The sequence below is a fragment of the Periophthalmus magnuspinnatus genome, chromosome 13 (genome assembly GCF_009829125.3).
Source record: "Periophthalmus magnuspinnatus isolate fPerMag1 chromosome 13, fPerMag1.2.pri, whole genome shotgun sequence".
Classification (NCBI taxonomy): domain Eukaryota; kingdom Metazoa; phylum Chordata; class Actinopteri; order Gobiiformes; family Gobiidae; genus Periophthalmus; species Periophthalmus magnuspinnatus.
The window spans coordinates 13,336,246-13,360,922 of record NC_047138.1 but is presented as its reverse complement, the minus strand read 5'-3'; the positions used below and the strand labels follow the sequence as shown (position 1 = coordinate 13,360,922).

The window sequence follows — 24,677 nt, the reverse complement described above, 5'->3', positions numbered from 1 at the left end:
TTTACTCCTAGTCTATTGCATTTAGTACATTTGTTATGGTCAATTTATGGAGTGATCAGTCCATAGTAGTATTGCAACTGTTGTACCGTAAGAAATACACATATAATCAAATATGCATAAGATCTATATTTGAACATGTAATGTGGTTCTTTCAAATTCAGCATTTCATATTGAAATTAAAAGAACAGGATGTCCTGACTTTTGGTACAACATTTAATGCCCACACAGCACTGTTGGCGATTGACTGTTTCATTCAGAGCATCACTGCCATCTAGTGTTAAGACACATACCAACAGTATAACAGAATAATGATTATTTCACAGAAATTATTTGAAGCCAAAAGCTAATGAAGAGTGTATGTATAATAGTGTATGTATAATTGTGTTTTTTCTTCTGTGTTGTAGATGACCGTGGTGTCTCCATGCACTCAACACCTCATGGATAGTGCCCACCCTCAAACTGTGCTGTGCAAACTCAATGAGCAGCGCTCACAGGGGCTGTTCTGCGATGTGACTATAGTAGTGGAGGATGTGAAGTTTCGAGCACACAGAAACATCCTAGCAGCCAGCAGCGGCTATTTCAAGAATGCACTTACAGCGCCTGAAAGTTGGAACTCAGGCCAAATACTGGAGCTGATGGATCTCAAATCTGAAGTATTCGCAAATATCCTCAACTTTATCTACTGCTCAAAGGTGACATCATGTGGAGCAGAGGACACATGCAGTATAGTGGCAGCGGGCAAAAGGCTTGGAATTCCATTTTTAGAGAAGTTGTCAGAACAAGACACACAGCACTTAAGCGTGATTTCAAATGTTCAAAGTGGCTCTGCTAAACACACAGATTCCAGTGTGCTGGTGCCTAACAAAACAAAGAAGGAGCTTCCCACTGAATTAGACAGAGGCCCAAGAATTACCAATGCTTTCTCTATAACTGAAGTATGCCCCGGAAACAATCCTTTTACCCCTTTGGCACAGGCCACTGGAGAGAGGCAGTCACCTGATGTAGGACAGCTCCCATCAAACTACCCTGTGCCCTCCTGCTTTAGTGTGAGCACTGAGACCACCCACACCCTCTCAGAGCACTCATATGCTGTGAGCCAGACTGCAGATGCAGGTGATAACAGCCAGAGGGACAACAAGAAGCAGTTTTGTAAACCCTCTATATCACAGTCAAAGCAACTCATGTATCGGAATGCAGGCCCTCTTAAAAAGCGCCACAGGTTGAGAGCCACTCTGACCAAAAGTATCTTTCCCACGCCAGGCGAAGCACACATAGATAACGTCAGTACAGCAGCTCAAACATTAGATAATGATGGTAGTGTAGCACCTGCTGCAGTCCTGACACCACCCACTCTCATTTCAGCCGAAAACATAGACACCACTTTTGACTGTGGACCACCCATAGCTGCAGATGACGCCTCAAATGAACTGGGTCCACCTCCACTCTCCCCCCAAACCCAAGAAAGCATTTCAGTCTACAATTGTAACCACTGCCCAGAGCTTTTCACAACTCAGGCACTTCTTGCCATCCACAAAACGATCCATAAAAAACGTTTTGTCGGTCATTTGCTATGTAAGTTTTGTCGCAGAAAATTCATACATCTAAAACGTCTTCGCAACCATGAACAAGTGTGTCCAAAAGCTAATAGAGGCCCACCCAAAAATCTTACACAGACAGCCCCCTCAGAGGTAGAATCATGCTCCCAAAATGAATCAAATGAGGAGAATGTGACAAGAGAGCCCCACTCCCCTGGCATCTGTACCACTGACATCCCAGAGTCTGAAACTACGGACCAATCCAATCAGTTAAGAGGAGAAAAGACAATATTGACAAGTGTCAGTCAGAGGAGATATAACTGCAGTGTGTGTAAGCGAGTCTATGTCACACTTTCCAGTCTGAAGCGGCATGAAAATGTACATTCCTGGCAAAGGGCCTATCCATGTCATTACTGTAACAAGGTGTTTGCATTGGCAGAGTACCGGACCAAACATGAAATCTGGCACACGGGAGAGAGGCGTTATCAGTGCATATTTTGCCTTGAGACTTTCATGACATACTATATCTTAAAAAACCATCAGAAGTCATTTCATGGCATCGACCCCAGCCTGGCCGTGAAAAAGAAATCAGCCAATGGTGGAATCAAAGCTAGCGTTTATCCAATCAAACTGTACAGACTATTGCCAATGAAATTCCGTAAAACACGATATAAAACGTACAGTAACACGTGGTCCACTGCGTCTGAAACAGGAGAACAGGGTGCACAAGACAATAGCCCTCTTATGCCTTCGTTTGAGGAGAGCTCCCATAATGCACCTCTCCCTTTGACATTCATGGTCACAACAAAGACCGTAGCACCAATTGTTCCTCATATCACTGTTGACAAACCTTGTGACCAGGGACTTGGCCAGAGCAAGAACTCTGAAAAAGACAATAATACCACATTCATGAGTTATAACAGCACTCTCCCTTTACAATTGGACACAGAGACTTCCACAGATCCTTCAAGTGTACTCATCAACTCTTTAAACAACATCAAAAAGCTCAACGAACTGTCAGCTTCAGCTAAAAAGGTTGAAGAAATGACCAAGGAGCTGCTTCAGTCGGACAATCTCCTACAACGCAGAAATGAAAAGACTGAAACTTATATAGCCAAACCTGCGTGTCTCGGTCCATCTGCAGATGGCAACCCTCTTCCTCTGTGTCAAATCACTGTAAAGATAGGCAACGAAGCCATCATTCGCCGCCGAATCAAAGGCTCTAAGCTCTTTCCTAAGAAGAAAAGAAGAATTACTGAGTTTGGAAAAGCAGGCAAATCTAGCCTAGACTCAAGTATTAGACAAGATGCTCCCACGACAGCAGAAGATCCAAATGACTGTGACAATACTGACATGCTCTGGCGCCCGTACTATTCTTACAAAGCTAAAAAGAAGAAAAAGAAAATGAGGTTTGACAAGCACATATATGGTGGGCTTATTGATAGCGAGGTGGGTAAAAGTAGTAGGGGGGCAGAAGAACGTATCTCAACAGGGAATGGGGAATTGAAACGTAGCATCTCAAGGTATAACTGTGACATTTGTGATAGTTCGTTTATAACAGAAAATGGCCTGAGAGCGCACATCATCGGTTCTCATCCATGTTTTTGTAGAACGTGTGGTAAACAGGGTCCCCCAGGTGAGGTGCCAGCCGGAGGTGATTATGTCTGTAAGAATTGCATGGAGAATGGATCTTGTTTCGATAGCCAGCCTCGAAGTCCAGGGATGGAGAAGAAGTATCGTTGTTCCTTCTGTCCACAGCGTTTCCTCTATCTGGCAACCAAGAACAGCCACGAAAAGAAACATCAGAATTCAAATGATGGCGAGTTTAACTTTGAGGGATTCTCGCCAAAGTATTCAGGAAACCAAAGCGAAGACAATAAGGAAGATATTGTCAAAGCAGAGGATAGTGATGATAGCCACCATAACATGAATATAAAAAGTGAGGAGGAAAATTATTTGATAGACAAACCTAAATATGAAGATGCAGATTTCATGTCCACATATGAGGACAGTGCATATTCAAATGTCAAAAGTCCACTCTCACCTTGTTTCGAACCACAGTTTACCTCAGCACACCCTAAGGTCAAGCATAAAAAGAGTAAAAACAGACACGAGGACCTGCATTCTAAAGATTCTATGCACCTAACTCCAAAAAAGAAATTTAAAAAGGATGGTAAAAAAGACGTCTGGTCAGGATTAAATAGTGGTTTTAAGAAGTCAAAGAAACTGTTATGGAGTGGAGAGGCTAAAGATAGCGCCATTTCAAAGTGGGTGTGTAAAGAGGAACCATTCAGTGAAGATATTTAATTCTGCTAATATTTCAGTGTTTTTCTCACTTTTGTATTCATTTTTCAAAAACCTAGGACTTCCTGACACTTCCGAACTCTTGTACTGTCTATGCATAAAGCTGTAGTGTATGCACATTGCACAATAATTAGCTTTTATTAAAGAATTTAATGTTACTTTGAGAAACCGTTTAAATCACATATTTAAGTAACATGTTTTGCTCACTGTAAATTGCACTTTATGGTAAATATACCTGTGACATTTCAACTTAAAAGGAAAAAAAAAATATTTGTGATATACTTTCTAACACAACCACTCAAAATGAAGTTTGTTTAATATGTTTGCTGTTTGAAATGCAACATAAATTCTATTTAAATAAAAGTTGATCATATTCGCTAATGTTCTATTGTGAAGTATGGTTTTATGGGCTAACAGGTACTCCAAGACACTGGGGCCAGCATCTGAAATGTCCATCCTGGTTCAATTCCATGTAAACATCTGTATTTGTAATCAGTCTCCAGACAATCTCCAGATGTCTGAGGAGAGAGTTTCAGTAACTAATATTAAAATATTCACTTTCATTGTAGGTCTGAAAAAGTTTTCATCAAAGACGTTATAACAGAGTAACTATAGCATAAGTTACTGTCATACCCTTCCATGGTTATTGTCCACTAGTGTGTGCTGCAAGACTACAGTGAGTAGTTCATAGTACAGCAAAACACAGAAAGTACAAACCTGACTTCAGATGAGAATTATAAACATAACCTGTGAATGATAAAAAGTTGTGTTACTACAGCTGAAATGCATAATACTTAAACTTAGAAGCAACCAAGCAAGACATGCATTCGTATTTTAAACTATTTTTGAAACAGAAAGAATAAAATGCGATATCTTAACTTTTTGTGGCTAACTCCAAGGATGACTTCAAGACATCAATATTAGCAAGCTAATATGAGCATGTAGCATGCGCACTGACCACAGCTTTTACTGTTGCATAACGCTAATAAGCAACACCACTAAGAGTTAAAGCCCTTTAAAACTCCTACCATCGCAGAGGCAGGGACTTTGAAGAGTGGAGCAGTAGCCTGTCCTCCTGTTCTCCTGCCCAGAGCCGTGCGGAGGGGCGCTGATGTGACGCGGCAGTGGGGCTGGCTCTCCTCCTCTCTGCCTCAATGCTCTGCTTGCAATCACACACGGATATGATAAACCAGCGCTGAATGCACCGGGACTCAGCTCTCACCATGGCGGAAGAAGACGACGCCAGGATACGGATTTTACAGAGTCTGCGGGGGAAAATCTGTAAGTGTACGGCGCAGGGAACTGGTCTGTGGGGTGGACGGGTCCGCAGAGCGGGAGTGTTGGCAGCTGAGAGGGGCGCGGCGGCGGTGTGCTGTGGAGGCACTCGTTCTTCTGGTCGGGCTGCTGTTGCTGTTAGTGAACGTCAAGTTAGCCTAGCGTGCTAACACCCGCTAGCGTGTTGTGAATGGCTTCATTCATCGTGTAGGGTCAGCCACAGCCCGTATTAATGCCTGGACGAGGATGGCTCTAAAATGCAACATGGGTATATGTTTAGTATTTAAGATAGATAAATCAGACCTTGTGGTGTTGCCTAGGTGTTACAATGATGAGCAGGCTAGCTAACACTACAGGCGTCTACTGTCATAACAATTCAATTACTAATGTCTCAACACACTGAAGGCATCTGGAAATCAGAATAATGATAGACTACAGGAGGTGGCATTCATTTATGTACTGAAGAGTCCACGTACAGTCGACATTTGTTACAAACACACACGTACACGCACACACACTCATGCTTTAATCAGAAAATATCCTCATCATGTTTTTTATTTTAAAATCCTAAAAGATTCATGTTATTGTTGACTATATTTTAAGAAATTTACCTTATAGAGACCTAGATCGGTCTGTATTTTATTTTATCTCAGATAAACTAGTAAGTGTTACATTAACTGCAACACAGTTAGTAACAGAGGTATAACTAGTGTTTCTTGACACCATCTGACAAAAATCTCTGTTACTCTAGATCAAACATTGTGAAGTTGAAAATCAAAGTTCAGATTTGCAGGTATGAAAGGTCCATAAATACACACAAATGTTTGTACTACTATGATTTAATGAGAAAGCAGTAAGCAGAACAAAATAGAGGAACTACCATGGCATGTAACTCACTGCAGTCTTACGAAACTCCACTCTTCCTCGTTCACACTTTGTCCTTTTCCTCTAGCCTACATTAATGAAGGTGCTATTCCATGTAAGCTTTCTTCAGATTAAACAGTGAAGATAAGGCAACAGGTAGCATTAAGAAATCTTTATTTGTTTTTATATTTATTTTTTGTGGAAATATTATAGAATATTTTTCATGTTGATGCAGTGACAGCATACTTGTGTTATAGTATTGTAAAAAACTGAGCTAAGTATTGGTGGTTTCTAATGAGGTTCTTTGGCTGGCTTAGGATACTTTGCCAGAGACCAATTTAGCCCAGTGTATGCTTTGCTAATCCACAGGTCTAAATGTGTGACTCATTGTAAAGATGTCATCAGGACAGTGTTGATGTTTTAGGATTAACTTTTTAACCTTCTGAGCACTATTTTTGTTTACACAGCGCAGGGGTCAAAGGTGTAAATAGAGAATAGGTCTTAATGTGAGTACAGTAGACTAGAGTGTGAATGGGGTGCTGTCATTTGTGAATCAGCGCTGGGCCATCATGGTTTTCCTGAGGAAGTCAATGTTTCATGTTTTAACCACAAATGAGCAACAAGTCGATTCATGCGACATCCGCCCTGTTACCTGCCTTGATACCACTGACAAAGTGTCTGAAGCTTAGTTAAAAATGTTCAATTATGGAAAAACTATACATATTTAAACTGTAAAAAAATAAGACGTTATAAACTTGACTTTGTAGCTGCATTTCATATGTAATTACTTTACTCTAAGTTAGAGGCCACAGTAAACATGTCAGTCAATAGATTCTTAAGTTCTTATGAAGTGAATATGAAGTGAGTGGCATGAAGTAGTCATTTTTTTAGTTTTAACACACAAACACACACACACACACACATATATATATATATATATATATATATATATATATATATATATATATATATATATATATATATATATATACGTGCATACATAACACATATTTCACATTTGACTCTTAATTTGAATGAATGGCAGTGAATTATTATTATGATTATTACTATTATTATGTTTTTTTTTTCCAGTAAAGCCACATTAAATAGTCTTGCTAAATTACTCTAGGTACATTGTTTTGGTAGACTGGCAATGATTAACCTTTTCTATTTCTTTCAATGTGACAGGTGAAGCTAAAAATCTGGCTCCAGTTTCTGGACCAAATCGTCAAAGGGATCTCAGTACATTCTGCACCATAAGCCTGGATCAGGAGGAGGTTTATCGCACAAAGGTCTTTGATAAAAGCGTCAGGTAAGAAGCAGAATATTTGCCATATTTTATTATTTCATGTAATCAATATTATATCAGATGGATTATTTTTTATCTCAGATCATCTCATTCTGAAACACATGTTGCTTTTTTGTTATTCAGTATTTTACAAATGAATGAATGTTAAAAATATATACATATATACAAAAAATACTTAATATATCACAAAGTGTATTTTTAAGTGTATTTCCTCATAACCCAGTTTTGTTCCCAACCCATATGTTGATATTCAATACTGTGTACTGTACTTTGGAGGTACTGATCTTCCATTTAATATTATATTGAATTCATTACACAAAATCAACAATTACACATATATTGTTACGTACAAGCACACAAGTTAGTCATCCATTCCAACTGGACGCTGGGGCTGAACACAGATATGGTCCATTTGAAGCAGAGCCCATTTGAGTTTCCTATCTGCACCATTGCACAGCTCATTGTAAACACTGGTCTGTGTTCTGGTGGCATTTCACAACAGGCTTTTTCTCCCGATGTCGGTGCTGTTCAAAAGGGTTTTACATTCTCAGAGGAAGTGTGTCCTCCCACGCTCTACTCTGTGTCACTCGCACCTACCTGAGTCTCTACATGTTATAATGCTCATTTTTGGTCAATGTTTTTCATAATCATTTCAAGACAGTCTACCATTACATTCAGGAGAGGTCATGCAGTTAATCGAATTTTATATAATTTAACAACAATCCCAGACCCAATTTTGTTTTAACTTGGAAAATGTCTAGCTTCAATTTTTGAAGGAAGACTTACTCCAGATATCCAGAGCTCAGCCTTAGCACTGTGTGAATCTAAAATGCAAAACAATGCATTGTAAAATTAATCACAAAATAATTTTACTTACTCTTTTTAAATAATCTGAAGGATTTTATTTTTGAACTCAACTTCTAATTTATAATTTTGCACAAAATGACATATATTATCAGTCATATCCCCTCCTCTGCTGTGAAGACCCATGGAGCCTTCAGTGAGTTTTGGTTTGGACAATAAGAAGCAAATTGACACGCACAACTGTCCAGCATATTTTGTTGACTTATGCAAATGGGCCGTATTGGACAAATGCAAATGTGTAGAATCTGTTTTGCTTCTCTTTTCAAAACACTGTATGGTGTCACATGAATGACATGAAATAGATCTATGTTTAGAGCCAGAATATGTTCAAGAATGTATTTTAATGTGAAGGTAATGGACTGTGCAAGGATTGGTGGTGGGAACTGTATCATGCATTAATTTAGGAAACTTTTGATGAGAAAAAAATCTTCAAGAGCTGAATATTGTGGAAAATAACAGGGCAGTTAATTGCATTGATAATTTATTGCATTGGTTTAGTTATTTGTGCTTGTTTTATGTAACTGGAATTTATGACCAATTTATTTACCACTACAGAGGCACAGTTATCTGAACATGTGCAATCTTGTATACTATGTTTGCAGTCAACAATCCCTCAAAAAGGACTTTATTTTACTGTGAGTGCAAAAGGGATTACATTGCAGCTTAATTTAAAAATGTTTCCCCCCTTATTTTACACAGCTAAAATAATGACATTCTTTTAGTTTTATACAAAAAGGCAATAACAGGGTTAATTTAGTGGCATAACTGATGTTGATAATTGTTTCTTTGGTTTTTGTTTTCTTTTTACATTTCTGTCTAAGCTGTATTTTAGTCTAATGGTTTGCATTTGTAAGAGTCAGAAGTTACCTGGACATATGCATTGTAATCCAGTGCAAAAGCCTAAACCCTGGTCAGTCTGTTTGGGACAGGTGGTTCTGAGCGTGTTGTGCTTAGCCTACAGAGTCAGATGAGTGTAGTTCAGTGGAGGGCCAGAGCCTGTAGGTGCTCTGGTCTGGACTTGGCAGGACTCTGTGGCACAGACGTTTGGCCTTCTTACTTGAGCCAGTTTACACACAGAACGCACCAGACACATGTAGCTACCTCCCTATTACAGGAAATGTTCAACTGTAGAAAAAAAGTGCAAATCTTGTAACTGTAAAAACTGTAAAAGTATGAAGTATTTTTATTTATTTATTTATTTAATTTTTAATGAGAGAAAAAAAAATCCAAGCCAATAATTAAAAATCAGCAGGGACACTAATAAACTCCCTTTCAGTTTTTGTTGTTTTTTTTAAACAAAATGCAATAATATTTTGTTTAAATGTTTTCAGTTGTAAATTTACATATCTGCAGGAACAATGAGTCCAGTCGTGCTGAGTCAGAAGAGCACCCTGTGTCCACCTTCTGTTCAGCTCCACCTGCTTCACTGCACACAGCACCATATGAGCAAAGAGAATCCCCTTTACTTTAAACTCATAGTCCTGGCATAACTTCAACCTGCAACTATTACAGCAAAGAAAAGATAAACATTTATTCATTTCAGTCCCAATGGATGAAATATTTGACTGAACCAAGACGTTTTGTGTTTACACCATTATTTTCATTTGGAAAGTGGAAAATACTACTAGTAAATCATATACTGACACGTTTCTCTGTTGAGTTGCGTCTTCTGTCAACAAGATTATGATTGGCTTGTTGGTTGTGTTGTTGTGTGTGTCAGGGCTACAACTAACAATTATTTTACTGGTCACAATTATTCATTATAATTAGTTTTTATTTTATTTTATTTTTTTGCTTATCAAACAATTATTTGAGATTTTTAAATATATTTTTGACCAAAAAAGGTTGAAATATTGTGACTAAAGGCTAATAAAGTAAAAAATAAAGTGAAAATCTGATGTTGTTGTTTTTTTTTACATTTTGCTTTAGTAATGCTAATAAAAAAAAATATGCTTTGACATGTGTTTTAGAGTCTGTACAGTCTAGATGAGATAACAATTATCAGAATACCATTAAGATAATTTTAATAGTGGAGTAGTCCTGATTATTCCTATTCCCATTGTGCTACAAACTTTTACTTCAGTTTTACTTCAGGATTTTTTCAATTAACGACAATATTATGTATTGATTTGGAATAATGCTTGTGTTTATGTCAGTTTATCTTTGAAGTAAAACAAAATATACACTAATGTTACAAAGTTAGTTCACCTTTTACAGTAAAAGGTTTACCTCCAAACAAGGAATCATGTTCCACTCTGCTCCGCCTCTAGTTATCCTGTTGTATTTATATTAAACTAATTCATCTGTCATAAACTGCATTGGTTTACTTATCTGGATATGTTCTTGTTTTGCAGCCCTTTCTATGGAGAGGATTTTTACTTCGAAATCCCACGGCCATTTCAGTGTTTATCCTTCTACGTTTATGCCAAAAGCGTTTTTCAAAGGGAACTCCCAATAGGTAACTTACCTTATAAGTGATGTATTTGTATGTACTGTATGTGCTTCAAAATGTTCAGGTAATAGTGGATATTCTTGTTTCAGGCAAAGTGTCAATACGAAAGGATGACCTGTGTAAATACACTGGGAAAGAAGACTGGTTTAGCCTACAGCCAGTCGACCCCAACTCTGAAGTCCAGGTAAAATTGGTTCATTTTTATATGGGCTTGTGTAAGATTGTTGGATTCATTCAGTGATTTATATTGGTTAATGCTCATGTACTTGTTTAAAATACACTCAGAGAAAGGATAGTTGACTGTTGTTGACTGAATGTTATTGCAATGCTAGTCTGAAAAATCACAGTCAGATGTTTCAGAATTCTTCAGGCCTGATCTAGATCAGGAAATTCATTTGCATTTAGCTTACAGACACTTGATGAGGTTATTATTCTCATGACCACATGCGTTAGCTAACTTTATTGAGAACTTTGAATCGTAGAATAGGTAAAAATGGTTGGCCTCTGACAAAAAATTCTAACTGCAATTTAGATCAATTTTAGTCATAAACTGACTTGTATGCTGGTGGAAAATACAATGCCACTTGTGAGTAACTGTAGCTAACGTGTTGACTCTAGCTCCCAAAAGCCCACGCCTGACTATTCTTGGTGCTCTGCTCCACGGAATCACTCACAAGGAGAGACTTTTAGATCCGGTATTCTGTTTAGAGCTGCATCGAAGGATTATTTTAGTAGTTGACTGGTCACTGATTACTTTTTCGAGTCAAATAATTATTTCTATTGTATTGAGATTTTTTTAAAACATTATCAATCAAATAAATGCTGGAATATGGTTACTGAAGGCTTCTAAATAGAAAATATTTACAAATAAATTGTATAGTTGGTCAAAACCTTTTTTTTTTTTTTTTGACATTTTGGTTTAATATTTCCACCATTACAAAAAGTTCTTAACATTTTAGAGTCTGCATAGTCCAGATAACAACAGTAAAATTTTCGATTTTTTTGATATTAAGTCTCATTAAGTCTCATTTGTAGATTGATCATTCCAGGCAGGTTTTCTACTGTCCCGTATAAAATGTTTTTGACACGTGCTGCTAAACAGGTGAGCCAACAGGTGAAGCGTAATCAGACCACGATAGTACAAAGCAGTTAGTCTTATGTGGGCTTAAGAGCCTATCTACGAGCATTAGAAAGAACCACGGTGTTCACCAAATGCCAAGCTGCAGAGACAAGGCGCAGTGTGTGGGTGCTCTCTCTCCCTCACTCTCTTTCTCGCTTTTTCTCTCTCCCTCTCTGTCTCAGCCCTCTCTCTCTCTCCTCTCTCTCTCTCCCTCCCTCCTTTTCTCGCTCTCTTCTTGATATCTCTCACTCTGACACTTCCAATGGCTAGCCACATCCAAACCCACATCTTTAAAAATCAACAACAAATCAACAAATCTTACATCCTCTGGCTTCCTTTTCTCACACAACAGGATCTTGGTTGTATTTTTTTTACAACCTACAAAGAGTTTAAGCTAATACTCAATGAGTAACTCCAGGTCTATTGAAATCCCATGACCCAGGAGGAGTAATTTGTAACATCCAGTTCGTCATTCCCTCTTCTTCCTTGTGTCTGACAGGGTAAAGTTCATCTGGAAATGAGGCTGGATGAAGTTATCACAGAAAATGGCTCATTGTGTCAACATTTACGAGTCAGGTGAGTGGTACAGCGCCCATTTGAAAAGATAAAAGGTGGTGGAAAAGTTACACCAATTGTTGAAAATTGACTTGACACATACATTTGGTGAATATAAACTTAGAAAGGTTTTATATAATTGGATCCCCTTAGCCTCCTCCATGCTACAATACTATATGATAAGTTACAAGTTGGAGTATTGACCTTATTCCACCTGCCCACTTTTGCCTCTAAAGCAGCCCCATCCAAAGTAATACAACTCAAATAACAATGGTGCCGCCCATGGCAACATCCTGAATAAGGTGATTGATTACCATATCAGGTGTAAAATCTAATCAATAATGTATTAAATTTGACTCAAAATAAACAATCATGTTACTGATGCCTATTAACTTATAGCAAACTGCAGTTCCAGCTGTTTTTCAGTGGTCATTTTAGCTCCCCAGACCTGTTCAGACATGCCTAATCTTTTGTTCATTCATATTTTACACCGCATGAACATGCTTTATTTCATTTAAATATATTTGCATCCTGATCAAACATTTCAGTGTGTGTGTTACTTTAAGATGCTTATTTCTTTCACTTCACTGAGCCCATCACCCTTATCTATTTAACACAGTGTGAGTACAACTGCATGTGACATATGCTGGTTTCCCATTGACACAGTGAGCGGGGTAGTGAGGAGGAAGTGATGACATTAGAGCAGGAAGTGGGAGCTTCTCAGTGCGGCCTCTGCGGTTTGTGCTGCCGTCACTCACTGTCGCCAACTGTTTGCTCAAACTGTCACCTATTTATTTACAAAACATGAACAGTACATTAGTTTCCATTTTCTTCTATTAATACAAACTCAAAAGTAAAAATCTTACAAGCTTGTTTACCTGGATAAACCTGGATTTCTGCCTTTATCAAAGGTTGACCACTACTTTCAGTTTTTTTGTCCTTTTCATCTTATTGAAACTAAAATGGAAACTCATATTGAAGACACAAGGGATTTTCTAAATATAGGTATAGGGCATATTAATGATCACATGTAAATATGTCAGATTATAGCCAAAAGCTGATTTCCCTCTGCTGTCTCTGGATGGTGACATCAAAGATCACACAAAAGGTTAAAGTGTTGTTTTTAGTTATTTATTGTTAGAAGCCAAAGCACTGCTGCAGCAACATAAAAGAAAACCAAGTACATTTAAAGGTCTCATATCACACAATATTGACTCTTGAGCTTTTAGTCATGTTATAATGCTGTTACCTCATCAAAAACATACCTGGAGTTGTGTTTTGTTGTGTTTGATTCACAAACTAATAATAAAGGAGTAATCATTTACTTTTAGTCTGTCTATATCTCCAAAGCTCAAAATGCTCTGATCCACCCTGTGATGTCATTTGGTAGTTTTCAAGTTAACAGCTACCCCTTACCTTTAGTTCAGTATAGATTGGCAATTCCAGGGCAGTGAATGAGAATGGAGTTTAAAATCACAGTGGAGCACTTCCTGTATTACCACATAACATCACAAAGAGTGTTTTCCGTTTGAGAGAAGAACTCAGCCAAAATATGCAGGGTTTGTGTGTTAAACATGTGAGAATGAAAGAAAACCCAACTCCAGCTATGTTTGATGTGTTGTGAGGAAACAACATTATAACATAGATCAGAAAATACCATCAAATAAAACAACAGGGTCACAAACAGGACAGTAATTTTACATTAGGATCACAAACAGTAGACTGTAATACCACAAAAAATCAGTCTCTTAAATTTTGAGTTCATAAAAATAGCAATAAAAATCAGCTTTTTTTTCTTATATTGCACATATCCTAAATGACCCAGAAAGTATTTATATTTTGAAGTGAGTTACATTCAGTACAAACAGAGCTTTATTACAGATGGTTTACTATAAGCTTGGTGGGAAAAACAGCTTGACTTGTGGGATTTGGGGAATATTGTCATGACAGTGTGGAAGGTGTAACACAAACATCCTGAGATGGAGTGTGACTTGTGTCTTTGGCCTCACTCAGACATGGGCTCAACCCCTCCGTGCACCCGCTGATTCTTGCTAACACCCACATCCTGTTATGGGTGCAGACACGGTGTGTTTGTTGTCATGTGAAACAACAAAGGCAGTGGCCCCTGTGTGGGTTCCTGTGTGACCCCAGCAAACAGGTGGCTTCATTTAACAGACAGGTTATTCTTTGAGACATATTGTATTGTAATTGTGGATGTAAGTAATAGTAACTACGGCCTTAAAAAATGTACGATGATCCTTTTTGCTGTTTTTAATCACACCAGATTTAAATATGTATGTATAGTATATGGTATAAACCTATGCATCTTTTTTTTCAGTTAAATTCAAGGACTTTTTGTCACTGTCACAAGTAACAATGATCTGTTCTGATTAAAGGCACTTTATTGCCAAAGAATATGACGTTTAGTGGAGTCACCTGCTCATTTCCATGGAGACTGCTAACTTTTATGCCATTCTGTGGAACATTGAAGATAAAACATTACCATGTCCAAAAAGAATAGAGGATTCAGACCCTTCACCAAAAAAAGATACATAGTGCCCCGTTAATATTGAAACATCCCCAACCCGCCACATTACACTCTTTTCAATTCCTGTAGTTAGCCATGGAACATTACAACATATTTTGCATTATAATGTAATTAGTGTGAAATGTGTTCAAATGTTTGTATCTCTTGTATGTTTCTAGAAAATTAGAGTGCCAAGGACTGCCATTGATAAGTGGGCAGAACTGTGACCCATATGCAACAGTGTCACTTGTTGGACCAGCTAGGTAAGTGCTGTTTACCACACAAATAAGGCTGTCATTCAACTGTCTATAATTGCCGTTTTTGAGTTGCATCAAATAGCTGTATTGTTTTAATTTCCTGTTAGGTCTGACCAGAAGAAAACAAAAGTTAAGAAGAAAACAAGTAATCCTCAATTTGAAGAGACATTTTTATTTGAAGTAAGTGTTTGCAGTGTATTATATAATATATAAAATGCTAGCAACATTTACACAACAATATTCTGTTGGTTTTCTAATAGGTCACAAGGTCGAGCAGCTACTCAAAGAAGTCCCATTTCCAGGTGGAGGAGGAGGATATTGAGAAACTGGAAATTAAGTGAGTATATAAACCTCCCTTCTTGCAAGTGTCTCAAGTGAGGCTGGAGCAATATGGCAAACTAATTAAATGATTAAAATATGTGAAATGTGTACCAGTCAGTACATAATTTTCTTATTAAAGAGACGAAAATGTAAGGCGAGAAAGTGAATTTGGCTGTGGTGTTTCTGACTACTGGTAGAGAGAGCCTTCGTTTCTGGTTAAGGATAAGTGGGGCTTCCGTCACAGTGGACTCATAGCTCACTGGGTAAGGCTAGTCTTATTCAAAGGTAATGTCCCATGCATGGTTTTTGAGGCTTGAGTTTGAGGTGATGTCATTTCAAGGACAGTATATTCTAATAGATGTAGACATCAAGCACATAAGTATAATGAATACACTTTCTGTTTTGAGCTGTGTGACTTTGGTTTTGTGATGAACTCAGTGTTTGAGCTAATGGTGAGAATACATGCAAGCATATTTATATACAAATCCATGCTGTCTTTTTTCAGAGTGGAATTGTGGAACAATGAGAATCTCGCTCAGGATGTGTTTTTGGGAGAGACACGGGTTCCTGTGAAGATACTGCAGAATGACCACATTCACAAAGCCTGGTAAGTCATATGGTTCAGATAACTACAGTTCGCAAACACCACTTTTTTAAAGGTACACTATCTTTTTTTTTACATTGTTCATGCAACATGGTAATCTGCCACCTCTGCTAAATACTTACGTTATACTGGTTTGTTTAGTTTGTTAAACTAAATACACTTCAAATATAATTATCTGGATGTGTTTCAGTTGGAATTGGCAGCATTAGAAACAGGTGATTTGAAAATCCTCACTGATCTTTGAATGTTCAGCAGTTTGCAGTGTGGGTGTCACCTAGCTTTGCGTCAGCGTAGGCGATGTGGGATTATGCTAGATAGCAATCTGTCAGTACATGAGGGCTGAAAGTCAAGTGCGTGGGTGGCGTTTTGCATGGTGGCAGTACCTGCTGTCCTGTGTTTATGATAGAAACCTTCAGCGCCACAAACAAAGAGCACTTTATTAAAAGGAGGACAGGTAATGTGTCCACAGCAGCAGCAGACATGGCTGTGTCACCAGCACTCATCACTGATCAGCAGCTTAAGGACAAACAAGCAGATCAAACTGTGTGTTTTTGTGGGGATGTGCTCCACCTGTTGGTCTTAACATGTCATATCAATCCTGTTGTAACAGTATTATTACTGTTTTTCATTTCTATATTTCTATACTAAAATGTTTATGTTTATGGTCCCACACTATAGTTTCATATCATGTTTCTGTGGGACCATAAGTATCATTATCATATCATATCAAAAGAATATAATTTATGCAGCTCTTAAACATATAAAATGTGTTTATTACTATCAGAGTGAGAACAAAGAAAAGGTGCAGAAAAAAATTAATGCAGAAGAAAAGATCAATGCAAATAAATATGTCAAAACATTCACGTAATTTAAAAAAAATGCAAGTCAGTATGTCATGTCATTTGGGTAGTGTACTTTACATTTTTCAATTGTGTTTATTCAACATGCAATTTCTAAATAATCAAACTTTCTTCTTGGGTCCCAAAGGTATTTACTTCAGCCAAAAGGGAATGGCAACAAGTCTAAGTCCGATGATTTGGGATCATTGCGTTTGAGGCTGACCTACATAGAAGACACAGTGCTGCCCTCTGCCTGCTATACTCCGCTCTGCAACCTGCTGCTCAAATCCCCTGATGTGAAGGTACTTGTTTACCACTACACTTAGACTTAAAAGTACTAATTCAAAGAATAGACCTAAAGAATAAACCTACAGTATAGCCAAAAACATTGTTTTATCTCATATGATATTCTTGATATTCTATGTGTGCTTAGCCCATCTCGGCATCAGTGGCACATATTCTGGGGGAGATCTGTCGAGAGCGATATGAGGCTGTACTGCCCATGGTGCGCCTCCTGCTCTACCACAGTCGCTTTGTGCCTTTTGTGTCGGCTGTGGCTGCGCTTGAACTGGACAACACTCAGTGAGTTACACACATTATACATGGCGCTAATGAGGCCAGTTCTGTTTGGAAATCACAGTCAGTGAAGATTCTCAGACTGTAGTCAACAGTAGACTGCACGCACTAATGATTAATCCATGAGCCATCCTTCAGCCATCCAGAAGCAGTCTTGTCACGCTCAAGAGGAAATCACAACTTTAGTCCAGATTTTGGTGCTACTCAAAGTGGAAAGTCTGAGAATTTTTGGAAGTTAAAGTTTGGGATCGGTTTAACATTTGACCAGGACTGCTAAGCAGAAGAGATATTGTATTTCTGATCTAAGTCATTGTAAATGTTGTAATATTTAAATTCATTAAAATTAAGTTCAGTATTTTGATTTTCCAAATTACAAATAATTCATTAAATAAACTATTCATGATTCACTTTACTTCTTCATTTTAGGGAGGCAAACACTATTTTCCGCGGCAACTCCTTGGCGACGCGGTGCATTGACGACATGATGAAGATTGTAGGAAAGAACTACCTGGCAGTTACCTTGAAGCCAGTGATAGACGAGGTGGGACGTCAAGAAATGTTTAGATGTTTTTGTACATGTGACATTGTGGGCCATAATTTGATCACTACACATCAGAGGCTGATGAGGGTTTGCACTATTTCATTAGATCTGTGACGCCAATAAAACGTGTGAGATTGACCCGGTGCGACTCAAAGAAGGAGACAGCATCGAGGCCAACAAGGTAGAGCGTTTGTGAGTTTGTTACAACAGTCTCAGGGGGGAGTGACTTCTTGACAGGGATGCTGTTAATTTGTTTCAGGACAGTCTCCAGGTTTATGTTCAGAAGGTCTTCTCCTCCATCACCCAGTCCAGTGCCAACTGCCCCCCTCTCATGTGCGATGTCTTCAGGTCTCTCCGACATCTGGCCTGCAAACGATTCCCAGGTAGATGTCTTCTTTGCTTTGGTCAGATTCCATATTTTAGAGCAAAATATAACCAATAAAACTTGTTACCCAAAAAAGTAAGTATCTTGTGTTTGTGAATCATGATGTTAAAAGAATATGAGCCACACCTGGCGTGGCTACAGGTAGTTTTGAAGCCTCAGAAACTATAGAATTGTGCAAGCTTGATTGAAATAAAACGCGAAACTGGGTGTGTCCTCCTTTAAGGTAACTGTACATTGAAGTGATAATTAGGTCTAAATGTTAAAAAGACAACTATGCATAATTCTGATTAGAGCTTTTTAATGTATAAATAAATGCACATTTCCATAGTCAGTATACAGATTATCCAGAAGGTGGAGCTAGAACTTTAATATGAGTCTTTGTACCAACTGTTCTTTCCATGCACAGTTTACTTACTATTACTTACTTACTACAGTCTCAATTGCTCAAAATCTATATGGTATAAAATTCACAGAAACTACTTATGATTACATAGTCATTTTATACGTGTTGTATAAAGATGTCTCACTAATGCTTTGTTAAGCATTAATCCTGTATGTTTGATGTTGTGTACAGATGTTTTTTACATAAATATTATTGGACTTATCAGATGACCTTCTGTCCACAGCCGACCCACATGTGCAGTATTCTGCTGTGAGCAGCTTCGTGTTCTTGCGCTTTTTTGCTGTTGCTGTACTTTCGCCTCACTCCTTTCAGCTCCGCTCCCATCACCCTGTGAGTATATGCCCCCAGTGCTCCCACAGGTCTCAATACAGAGTCAAACTTATGTTTGATTGTAGGACCCAGATATCTCACGGACACTCACTCTCATCTCTAAAACCATCCAGACTCTGGGCAGCTGGGGCAGTTTGTCTAAAAAACTGGTAAGATTTTTTTTTTCTTAATAAAGAATCTATCCTTAAAATGACTTTTTTCCTGTAGATTTCAAATCTATTAAAATGTCCTTATACCTCAGTCTAGTTTTAAGGAAACATATATGTACGACTTCTACAAATCATTCCAAGAAGAGAAGTGCATTGAAAAGGTTAAAAAGGTAAATGTCTGTGTGTTTATTGAAATGTCATGGAACTGTGTATGCTTTCAGTTAATTTTAGTCATGTTTTTCTGCCCAGTTTCTTGATGAGATTTCATCAAATATCAACAAGGAATTCAGTGGTGTGGAGGATGCCCTGGTTCTCAAGGAGGGGTAAGTGTGATCGAATCATGCAGTGGTCATTAGTTTTATTAGATCATTGTTCTAAATCGTGTCAATCCTTTGCAGAGAAGTTCAGAAACGTGCCCAAGGGAGAAAACGTCTTGGCAAGAAAAACTTTAAGAAAAGATGGCTTCGAGTCACCAATAGAGAGCTGTCTTATCATAAGCATAAAGGTGAGCCATTCCCTCAGGGTCAGCCCAAAGGTGCACTTTCTGTCTTGGGTGGTACCACTTGCTGTGCATTCTTACTCTTGAGTGGCCTTGCTTCTCAACAAATGTTATTGGTCAGTGAAAACTGCTTGTCTCCATGGACATAGATCATTTTAGTGCCATTCTGGGAAGATTGCAGTTAAAGCAATTACATCTCCATGGAGACAGCTGGGTGGTGGACCCTGCACCAGAAAAGTTACATAGTGCATCTTTAAGGTTATAGTAAAAGCCAAAAGTAAAATCTAAAAAGTTTGCAGGACAAAAAAGTTGTAGGAGTGAAGATATTTCGCTGCTCATTCAAGTCGCTTCTTCAGTTCTGGTCAGATTGCTGTTGAACATTGCCTTATATCTATCTGAAGGGAGGAGCTAACTACACTGAAACTGGAAACAGCTATTGTTTACAGTTTCAGTATGTAGACTGGGTCATGCTAAGTGTGCACTGTCACAGTCATATTCCTACAATTCTTAATGGGTGTTTACACACCTATAGACATCCTGGCTAGCTGTCATTCTCTTTGCTTCCTTTGTTTTCTTTGGGTCTGAGGATGGTGTTATAGATGGGGGAAAGATGATGTCTAAGGCCCCCATTCCTGTTCAAGGAAGGACTGTCTTTCCTAACAAAAATGCCTCTTTAACTCCCCTCTCAAACCTGCTTTGTTTGTGGCTCAGGGTTTTGTCCTTTGGGTAAACCAGTTTCTGTCTTAAAGTGTTTGTAAGTTTCAAATAGACTGTAATGGAAATTCTCTGAAGCTTTTCAGACACATCAGCTGTAAGGAATAGTTACACCATTCCTTCTAAGTTCATATTCCCTGTTGTCCTTTTTTTAGCTCTCTTAGATCTATTGAAGGCCCATTTGGCATATCCACAAGCGAGAGGGCTTTTTCCGCGTGTTGTTACTCCTTCACTTTTCCCTCTGTGTTTGTGGGAGCCACTTGAGCCCTTTGCTGTAGTGTACGGATAACTCCCAAGTTAGTGCTGCAGTGGATGATGTGAATCAAACAATCTGCAATCTCACCAGAACTGAAGAATGGTTTGGATGAGCAGAGAAATGTCTTCACTCCTATAACATTTTTGTCCAGTTGACAGATTTTACTTTTGGCTTTTACCATGGATTAGACCTGGACAACTGAGGGATTACACAGACATGTTTAAGTTTAATAATTTTAAGTGTACAGTATTGTAAATCAAGGTTGAGAATGTGTCTTGTTTTTTAGATTGTTTAAGTTTTAACTATTTTCTCAAATGTTCAATTTAATATTTATGCATTTTTCTGTAGGTGCAGACAACATGTACCATAGTTGTTTCTTACAGCAGTTCAGTTGATAAATGTCAGTTATGTGTTAATTCATTACATGTAATGGGAGTTGTTATAATGTGTAATAAAATATTGCAGACATAGTTGAATCTAACCTGCAGCTTGGGGCTCAGCTTAGGCCAGTGTGTTATTGTTGGAGTGGTTCTGACACAGGCTGTTGCTTTCAGGGAAAGAGGCCCTCTGCACCATAAGTGTCAAAAACATCCAGGCTGTGGAGAAACTGGATGAAAGTGCCTTTAACCGCAAAAATGTAAGTCTTGTCCCCATAGAACCCCATCATCACTCTTGTATTCTGTCGCATATGCACATATGAAAACAAACAAATGAACTGGTGCTGGGAAGATTTGTTGACACTGTGATCAGTAAAGTGATAAAGATCTTTTTGCTGCACAAAATGTCTAACAGTGTCAAAAATATGGATTTAATTGCATTTAAGAGTACAGTGTCACACATTTTTGTATAACTAGGTACTATGCAAACTTCAGTGTAGCAGTGAAGACTTTTCAAGTAAAATGGCCCTTGTATTTGAGTGTGTGTCAGACTGATGTTCTGTGTATATCAGATGTTTCAGGTGATGCACTCAGAGAAGCCCCTATACGTACAAGCAGGAAACTGTGTGGAGGCCAGTGAATGGCTGGAGGTGCTGGGCCAGGTGAGCCGCTGTAACCAGGGCCGTCTGGAGAGTTTTCACCCATCCACCTTCAGCGGGGGAGTGTGGCAGTGCTGCAGGAGCCAGAACAGCAGTGCACCGGGCTGCAGGCCATGCACCACGTGAGTGTCAAACAGGGAGAGGAAGACTCAAACAACAGTATTTTACAGTAAACAAGTGTTGCATACATACTTTGTAATAAACCTATTACAATATATCTATTTCATATTAATTACAAATACTTAATGAATTTAATAATGTAGTGTATTTTATTTGTCTGTAGCACGATGCTGGCCAACCTGCAGCTTGACATTGACTGTGATCGAGAAACAGAGAGGATCTTCTCTCTTCTGTCCTTAAATGACACCAAGCTCCAAAACATGGAGGGTGAGTACTCTAAGGTCAGTGTTTGTGTGTGCTGTGTGTAGATCTGTTCAGTGCGCTAGTCTGCCAGTGATGTGTGTCTTCTCCACTACTTCATTGTTCTTTGAGTGTAACCATTTTGTGTGTGCTATCTTGCAGATGCTTGTGCCACCTTGGCGGTGTACCAGGGCCCTCAGCGGGAGCAGGACGAGTACTCCAAATTCACCATTCAGGAACCCAAAGAGACCTTTCAGACACTCAAACAGCTGCGCAACGTGATGGAGGAGCTGCAGCGGCAGCACAACCTGCGGGGGGACACCACAGCACAGTACGGCAGTCTGTAAGTCTACAGCCCACACTCTGATAACACAAGCATACATGCACATTCTAATGGGAGGATGTGGATTCTGATGGGGGCTCTTTGTTCCAGGGACAATCCCATCATAGGGAAGACCTCATAGGTGACATAAGTAGAGGAGAAGTGGAGTGAAGTCCAGTGGACCTGGAGTGGACCACAGAGCCGCTGGTCCTGAACTGTGGAAACACGACCACCAAGAGTCAAATGTGAAGAAGCCTGTGGCGCACAGGACCCAGAGGCACAGAAGAGTTTGGCATTACGCCTCATTCTCCCCATTTTGAATCATGGGCACATTGCAGGGGAGTCTATGTTGAAATTATTTATATCATATCATCAATGCCCTTTTTCATATCCAAAGCTGTGTGAAGAAGGCATCATTAGATGGTGTGTGAATAGGCTGCTAATTTTTTTATTCATCCACTTTTATATGAATACCTGTGATCATTGAAATGGGTCCTATAAGGGTAATGGTCTATTCAGAGACAAGACGGGCCATCTACTTTTGACCCTTACCTTGCCCATAGTGTCTTTACCTTTCCAATGAATGTATATATTTCATCTTTAGATACACTTACTTTTCGAGTTTTTACGGTGAGTAGATCAGACCAATCTGCCTTACTTTGATGGATGTTTTTTCTCACATTAAATGCTGAGGGAATAATGCAAAGCACTTTAAATATTTGGAGCTTTCCAAATGGACATGACTAGATACTTAGTATCAGCTCCCCCTTGGATCAGTTCCATGATCTCCAGTACGTGTTGTTCATTCAGTTATATGACATTTGTTGCCTGTAGATATAAAGATATTTTTCTTGACCAAAGAAAATTTCATAGATTTGACTTGAAAAGGAAAAAATAATTAATGTATTTTCATGACAGATGTTTTAAAATGGACAAGTCTCTATTCGTGTATGTGTGTTTAACATATCATTTATTTGAAGTTGGATGTGTTCAGAGAGAGAGAGAGAGAGAGCTCTGGTTCTCTGGCTGTGGTGTCTTTGTCATTCTTTGTGGTACTGCGACATCCCATGTGGACGGCCATATTGAAAGCATTAAACTCGTGCAAGGGCCTAAGTGACAAGTGACGGTGCTAACATGAACAGTATGAATCACCTAATAACAGCCAACTAACATAAAACATATTACTGTTTTAGCCATTTAACACCTTGCTCTTTACTGCCAGGACCAACAAACCAATTCATTTATTTTGATTATAATTTTAAGAAGAAAACACCAGCACATGTTTAATATATATAGTAATTGAGTGTGGTTTTGTCAAATTTATTCAGCATTCACCATCAAACTTGACCATATCATGTTCCCTATTGCCTATATACGAACAATGAAGTGTTAATACAAGACATACAAGGCTTGAATACTCTTTGACATATGATGGACCAGTCGATAATGTAAAGGGGGTCTTTGCCCTCCTGTCTATGTGTTTTATTTAACTGTTTTATCAATGTGTAATGCCACTGTTCTGACATCTGTCCTTTTTTCCACTATTTTATTCAGCAAGACCAGTCATTCCAGAAAAATACATTCTCAACCAGATTAAACCAATTTCAGTTGCTGTGAAAATTGAATCAAATTTAGGCAATTTATGCATTTTGGATAGTTGAAATTGGTTTGTTTCCTCATACGAGTAGCTAGTGTACGGTACATGAGCATAAAACATGACGTTATAGTTTGTCATGACAAAAAGCTCTCAAATCAAGCATCTTGGATTATTCAGTTCTTCAGGTTGTTTGTTCCAACTTGAAACATTTCTGGATTTTGACAATTCACAAAACCACTTCAGCAGCAGCAGTTTAATCCTGTTTACAGACATGACATTACACCAGACAAGCTCATTCTCAGTGCCAGTTCAATGAAGACTTCTGTTTTAAGGGAACATTTTGCCTCCTGTGCACAATAATCACAATTTTTTTTTTTATTTTAAAGCTAAATTTGACAGTGTGTAGTTTTCGGTACATGAAGTGCATTTAAAACTGTACTTCTTATGAACAAATCTAAGGGAGAAACTAAAAATGCTTTAACTTATCTGGTAAATAAGCTGTCCGTGCAACCTCCCCATTGCCGATATACTTCAAAACATTTCAGTTTTGTATGGTTTTACTGTTGTTTTTATGTCGGAATATGTAAGGAATCCTCAAAACTCCATAAAATGTGTTTTTTAATGTTTTGTTTTCCACTTGTTTGTCACTTTTGTCCAGTTAACAATAAACCAGTTGCCAGTCA

The 24,677-nt window shown here is 38.4% G+C and overlaps 2 protein-coding genes and 1 long non-coding RNA gene across 8 annotated transcripts in view; 2 read left to right on the top strand and 1 right to left on the bottom strand.

The window, feature by feature from the left end:
* The window catches only part of zbtb38 (zinc finger and BTB domain containing 38), an 8,524-nt gene extending 4,306 nt beyond the window's left edge, over window positions 1-4,218 (top strand). For 2 of the 5 annotated variants that reach the window (XM_033976407.2, XM_033976410.2), the window contains one exon: window positions 405-4,218. In XM_033976407.2, the coding sequence (XP_033832298.1) occupies window positions 405-3,842 (3,438 nt within the window). In that variant the 3' untranslated portion in view covers window positions 3,843-4,218. The remainder of the gene's footprint in view (window positions 1-404) is intronic. The other 3 variants (XM_055226062.1, XM_033976406.2, XM_033976411.2) reach the window with 2 other exon arrangements.
* LOC117379718 (uncharacterized) overlaps window positions 1-5,305 on the bottom strand; it is a 9,311-nt gene extending 4,006 nt beyond the window's left edge. The window contains exons 1-2 of the long non-coding RNA XR_004542112.2: window positions 5,143-5,305; window positions 4,868-4,998 (exon numbers count right to left, since the gene is read on the bottom strand). This is a non-coding gene — a long non-coding RNA (uncharacterized LOC117379718). The remainder of the gene's footprint in view (window positions 1-4,867; window positions 4,999-5,142) is intronic.
* Window positions 4,989-24,677, top strand: rasa2 (RAS p21 protein activator 2). 2 transcript variants are annotated; one of them, XR_008648917.1, is made up of 24 exons: window positions 4,989-5,120; window positions 7,167-7,290; window positions 10,506-10,609; window positions 10,693-10,787; window positions 12,223-12,299; window positions 14,985-15,068; window positions 15,170-15,242; window positions 15,323-15,399; window positions 15,889-15,990; window positions 16,975-17,128; window positions 17,260-17,408; window positions 17,829-17,943; window positions 18,050-18,124; window positions 18,203-18,326; window positions 18,955-19,061; window positions 19,127-19,210; window positions 19,303-19,380; window positions 19,460-19,533; window positions 19,609-19,715; window positions 21,234-21,316; window positions 21,629-21,837; window positions 21,999-22,116; window positions 22,238-22,418; window positions 22,509-24,677. XR_008648917.1 is itself a non-coding variant. In XM_033976412.2 (24 exons), the coding sequence occupies exons 1-24, from the start codon at window positions 5,039-5,041 to the stop codon at window positions 22,537-22,539; spliced, it is 2,493 nt and encodes an 830-aa protein (XP_033832303.1). In that variant the 5' UTR covers window positions 4,989-5,038; the 3' UTR covers window positions 22,540-24,677. The 2 variants fall into 2 exon arrangements, 1 of the variants encoding a protein (XP_033832303.1); XM_033976412.2 differs by having other exon boundaries at window positions 21,999-22,102.